This window comes from Canis lupus, chromosome 1 (genome assembly GCF_048164855.1).
Source record: "Canis lupus baileyi chromosome 1, mCanLup2.hap1, whole genome shotgun sequence".
NCBI classification, from domain to species: domain Eukaryota; kingdom Metazoa; phylum Chordata; class Mammalia; order Carnivora; family Canidae; genus Canis; species Canis lupus.
In genome coordinates this window covers 108752929-108758397 of record NC_132838.1, presented here as the reverse complement: position 1 = coordinate 108758397, position 5469 = coordinate 108752929, and the positions used below count along the sequence as shown (strand labels likewise).

General features: G+C 59.4%; 1 protein-coding gene across 2 annotated transcripts; it reads left to right on the top strand.

The window, feature by feature from the left end:
* Positions 1-709: 709 nt before the first annotated feature.
* SELENOW (selenoprotein W) lies at positions 710-4891 on the top strand. 2 transcript variants are annotated; one of them, XR_012005981.1, is made up of 6 exons: positions 710-843; positions 2239-2263; positions 2370-2423; positions 2607-2681; positions 2764-2888; positions 4466-4891. XR_012005981.1 is itself a non-coding variant. In XM_072773327.1 (6 exons), the coding sequence occupies exons 1-5, from the start codon at positions 815-817 to the stop codon at positions 2868-2870; spliced, it is 264 nt and encodes an 87-aa protein (XP_072629428.1). In that variant the 5' UTR covers positions 713-814; the 3' UTR covers positions 2871-2888; positions 4466-4891. The 2 variants fall into 2 exon arrangements, 1 of the variants encoding a protein (XP_072629428.1); XM_072773327.1 differs by having other exon boundaries at positions 713-843; positions 2790-2888.
* Positions 4892-5469: the final 578 nt, after the last annotated feature.

Below are 5469 nucleotides of genomic sequence, written 5' to 3'. Positions count from 1 at the left end.
ATGCCTATGCCCATCTTCCAGACAGAGAAACTGAGGCTCAGAGAAGAGCCCATGCCCTAATCCCTTAACGAGCTGCCAGCTTCCAGCACTTTTTTTTTTTAAAGATTTTATTTATTCATGAGAGACCCAGAGAGAGGCAGAGACCCAGGCAGAGGGAGAAGCAGGCTCCCTGCGGGGAGCGCGATGCGGGACTCGATCCCAGGACCCCGGGGTCAGGACGTGAGCCAGAGGCAGCCGCTCCGCCACCGAGCGCCCCTCCAGCACTGTCCGGAAGCCCCGCCTTGGGGAAGGCCGGAGAGCACGGAGCCCCCCCAGGGCTCCAGCTGCCAGGCCTGAGTAAGGCAGCCGCTGCCTGCAGTTTGCTGGAACCCTGGGCTCCCGGGCGGCGGGTGGGGTCGCCCTGCGCACCCTCAGTGCCGAGGCCTCGGCCCTCTCACGCTCTCGGGTGGGAAAGGGGTCCGCGCCCCCCGCCCCCGCCGGAAAACCACCGCCCTCCGCTCCCGCGCGTTCTCTCCGCCCTGCGGGGCCACACCATTCGGGCCCGGAGGGGGGGCCGGGAGGGGGCGCGCAGAGAGGCTCCCCCGGGGGCTCCCATCGGGACGTCCAGCCCCCAGGCGGGAGGGGAGGGGCCCGCGTGGGGGCCCGGGTGGCGCCGCAGGGTCCCGGGGCCGCCCCCGTGGGCGCGCGCCGCCGCCGCCCTCTGCGCCCCCCCCCGCGCGTTGGTTCGCGCCGTGGAACGCGGGGTCACCCCCTGGGGCGGCGGCCGCGGCTGCGGAGCTCGCCGTCCGCTCCCGCCCGCGCTGCGGCCCCAGCCATGGCCCTCGCCGTCCGAGTCGTCTACTGGTAAGCGCGGCGGCCGGGGGCCCCATGCCGGCCCCGCGGTGCTGGGCACTGGCGGCTGGACCCTCGGGGACCCCTCCCGGAGAGCGGGGTCCCCTGCGGGCGGTGGCGGGGCGCGAGGAGGAAGGGCGTTGGCCCACCTGCCCGGGCCGGCACCAGGACAGCTCGCGTTCTCGAAGGTGGAACCGAGACACGTGTGTTGCCTCTTGAGACTCCGACTCCGGGGGCTCGTTTGCAGAGTGGGGGGCAGGGGGGCAGCTTTGTGCTGGGAGAGGAGCCTCTGCCCACGTTTGGGCTTCCCCTCCCCCAGCACCACGGACAATCATAGGGCGGGACGGCGACTCTCTCGAGAAGGTTCGAGAATGTTCCAGCCTGGGTTTGCAAGAAATGCAGACAGTCAGTTGCCCCTCGTTAGCGCCGGTCCTTAGTGTCGGGTCTAGGTTTCCCCATCTGCGGAGGGGGAGGGGCTGACCTCAGGGACCGCAGACGGAGGGCCGCGGGTCGTGCTACTAAAGCGTGCTTGACCCAGCCTCCCCGCTGGCGTGCAGAAGCCCCGGGTGGACAGGGGATTTTTTTTCGCGTTGACTGCTCTGTCCCCCTGCTGGCACCTAGCACTGTGGGGACTTGCATAGGCAGGCCTGCTTGTGGGCGCTTAGGAAACTCTTGATTAAAAAAAAAAAAAAAAAAAAAAAGGAAATGCACGCTCAGCATATGTAGGAGGAGGATTTTAGCTCCATTTTCGTTATAGGTGAGGGTGGGGCCGGGTCTGAAGCTTGAGTCAGATTCCCTGGGGCAGCCGCTGACTTTGAAAGGCTCAGATCTGTCTCTGCCTGAGAAATGTCCCCGCGCACTCGCGGCAAAGCAGAGGGTGGAGTGACATTTTGAGGCTCCCACAAGGCCTGTGCTGCAGACTCCAGTCCTGAAATAGCCTGCCGTGGGGGTTGGGGAAGGGTTTGGATCCCGTCCTCAGGAGTGGGAGGATCTTGGGGATCCAGGAGTCAAGGTTATCCCCGAGATCTTCCTTGGGGTGTGTGTGGGGGGGGAGGGGGGAGATGCTGTTCCTGAGGTTCTCATCCTAACCTGGTTCTGTTTCCTTCCCTCCTGCATCTCAAACTTTTGGTCTCTCCTGTCACCCCCTTGCTGTGCACCCCAACCCCTCTCGGCTCCCCTGCTCCCTGTTGGTTTTCCTATATGTGGGTGTCCACCTCCTGTGTACCCCCCCCCCCAACATTCTCTTTCTTCTTCTCTGTTCTTGCTTTGGTTTTGTCATCTCGGTTCCCCTTTGGTCTTCCTGGGCCCCCTTCCCTTTTCCTTTGTGCCCTGACTATGGCCCCCACCCCCTTGCCTGCCTCTTCTCTTCCTCCCTGCGACCTATTCTCTTGGACTCCCTCCCACCAGTGGCGCTTGAGGCTACAAGTCCAAGGTAAGCAGAGTGGTCCCCCCAGAGGTGTCCCTGGAAGATGAGGGAGGAGGGCGCCTGGGCACAGCCCCTATTAACGTCCTTGTGACCCCTACAACCTCCTTCTCAGTACCTTCAGCTCAAGAAGAAGTTAGAGGATGAGTTCCCCGGATGCCTGGACATCGTGAGTCTTGGGGCGGGGGAAGAAAACCAAAGATGAGTCTCCTTGTGTGTTCCTCAACCCTGGGTGGCAGCAGGGTGGCCTGGGTTGGCCCTACCCTTCACTCCCTAATCTCCATTTCCTGGGGAGGTGTGGGTGTCCCCAAGCGAGCCGCTCAGCCCCTCCAATGTCTCTCTCCCCCCGCAGTGTGGCGAGGGGACTCCCCAGGCCACCGGCTTCTTTGAAGTGACGGTAGCGGGGAAGTTGGTTCACTCCAAGAAGGTAGGTCTGTCTGTCCAGTCTGTCTGTCCATCTTGCCTTGTCCTCAGGCTGGCTGGGAGTTGGGACCTCTGTCTTGGCTCAGCCCTTCCATCGTCTTCCCACCCGCAGAGAGGTGATGGCTACGTGGACACGGAGAGCAAGTTTCTGAGGCTGGTGGCCGCCATCAAAACCGCTTTGGCTCAGGGCTAATGTGCCCTGAAGGCAGAGGTGAGGGGGGACCCCGCTCTGACGCACGGGGATTGCCAGCTAGGCCCTCATGTGCACGGAACCTGAGACTGGTTTCCAACCCAGTGATATTCTAGAACAAGGAGCCATTTCCATATTTTTCTCTGGATTTGGAACTGCTGCTCAGTACCTCCTGGGGAAAGGTGGGGAGAGGAAGGAGCAGTGAGTTCCAAGCCAGTGGGTTCCAGATGAGCCCAAACCCAACCTGTTCCAGAACAGGGCACCAGTTGCTAGCCCACACCAGAACCAGGTTCTGGCTCCTGACACTTAAGAGCCTGGAAGGCCTCTCCTGGTCTCTATACTCGGGTGCCAGAGTCTCCCGTCTGTCCCCCACTGTTCCATCCCAGTATACTGTGGACCCAGGCTCCTGTCCCCAGGAGACTTAGCTCCAGAAAATGGTTTTCAAATGCTGGAAACCCAAGGTCTTTAGAGTCTTTGACTAAAGCAGAGCAAGGTCACCAATATGAATTTGAATGTGCCGATTGAATTAATGCGATACGCACAAAAGTAGTGTCTTGCCTCCCCCCACCCCGTGGTGGTCTGAAATGAAGGGAGTCTCCCCAAGTTAACAAAAGAGAAAGTCGAGAATTATGTAATTCTAAAGCAGTTTGAGCTGAATCAGTTATGCTCTGTGGCTGTGAGGATGGGGGCGGCGATTCCGATTCTTAAAGCCCAAAATAGAGCACGCCCCTTTGCATAAACACACCAGCTGTGGCTTCGGAGCTCTCAGCAGCTCAAAGGCGGTTCCTTAAATCAGCACCTGGTTGCCTTGGCTTCCAGAGAGGTCCGTCCACGGATGCTTTCATCGCACATAAGCAAAAATGGGATTTATGTAAGACAAAGGAGAGAAGGGGCAAATGGCTCTTGTTTGCATGCTTTGGGAGCTCATTTTCTGGGGTCCCCGAGACCACCGTCCCGTTCAGAGATTCGCCGGAAGGACTCTCGGAATTCAGCAAAGCTGTTAATACGCGTGGTTATGGGTTATCACAGCCACAGGACAGCCGTGCGAGTCAGTGAAGGGAGGAGGCAGTGGGGCACGGCCGGGACACTTAATTGTCACCACAACATGCACAGGGTATCACCACTGGGAAGCTCGCTGTCCGCTGTTCACCTTGGCCTTGGGTCCTTCCAAAGTCAGGGGCTGCTACCGCCCAGCCCAAGGCCTCACCCTAAACAGCACAGGCTCAGCACCCAGGGCCTGTGGTGAACCAGGATCCTCACCCAGCAGGACATTCCCTTGGCTTAGAGGAGCTGGGGGCCTGCACGGGGGTGGGGGTGGGGGTTGGTGACCATGAAGAGGTCCTTGTGGGGCTCGCAGCTGGCGTGCGCTGACACGGGCATCACAGAAACCCATTTCAGTTGACGGCTTGTCCGGAGAGCAAGTGTCACCATGGGGTTACAGCTTCTCCCTCTCAGGCATCCTGGTGTCTCTGTGCCTCAGTTTCCCTCAGGACTGCATTTTGCCCATCATCTGTCTGTCTTCTTTTTATCATGGGATCCCCACCCAGCCTCGTTGCCCTGCAGGCTGAGCTCTGAGTTCTCCCCACTTCTCCCCACAGCCCAGTGACCTTGGCCCAGCCCCTCGTGGCAGACGCTTCATGATGGGAAGAACTGAAATGTCTCGTGGACGCCTGGTCTTTCCCTGATGTCCCTGCGACTGCCACGTAGGGGCAGAGACTGATGCCCCTGGTCTTTGCCTCTGTGTGTGTGTGTGTTTGTGTGTGTGCGCGCATGCACGCCTCCGGGAGTGTAGCTCTGCACCCCACCTGCCTTGCTCCTTCCCCTCCCCGCCTTTCCCCACCTCCCCGCATCCCCCAGCCCCCTGGTACTCCCTGGCATTAGGCTTTCGGGGTGGTCCTGCTCCTGGCTTCCTTCTCGGGTGGCCAGGAGAGGGATCTGAGTGAGTGAGTCGTGAGTGAGTTGTAGGATCCAGCAGTATTGGCAACGGTTCACAGTTCAATAAACATTGGATGAGTTTAACAGAACGTGTCTATCGGGCGAGGGTCTGTTTTTACCCCTGGAACCTCCTCCTGCAGCCTCACCCTCCCCACCCCCGCCAGCCCCCAGCCCAGGAAATGGGCCACCAGATACTGAGCACCCCTGTGCCGGGCACCTTGCTGACAATGAAGTACTTTATAGCAGCTCCGGGGTCATGCAGATGAGGGATAAGGCGGCGAGCATCAGTGATGATAATTTAAATGAGACCCAGACTCCCTGATTTGTTCTAATACATCTTCCTGGGGCCCCACATTCTTGGGTGCTCGTCAGAGTGGCCATAATAAAATTCCAGCTTGTGGTTCAAACAACAGAAACCGGGAGCCTGAGGCCAAGGTGAGGCAGGTTTGATTTCTTCCGAGGCCTCTGCTTGGCTTGTAGGTGGCAGTCCTTGCTGCGGCCTCCTGTGGTCTCTGCAAGTGGATCCCGGTGGCCTGTGTGTCCAAATTTCATTCTCTTAAAATGACACCAGTCAGACTGGATTAGGGCCCCCCATAATGGCCTTTTTAAAAAAATATTTATTCATAAGAGACAGGCAGAGACACAAGACAGGGAGCCCAATATGGGA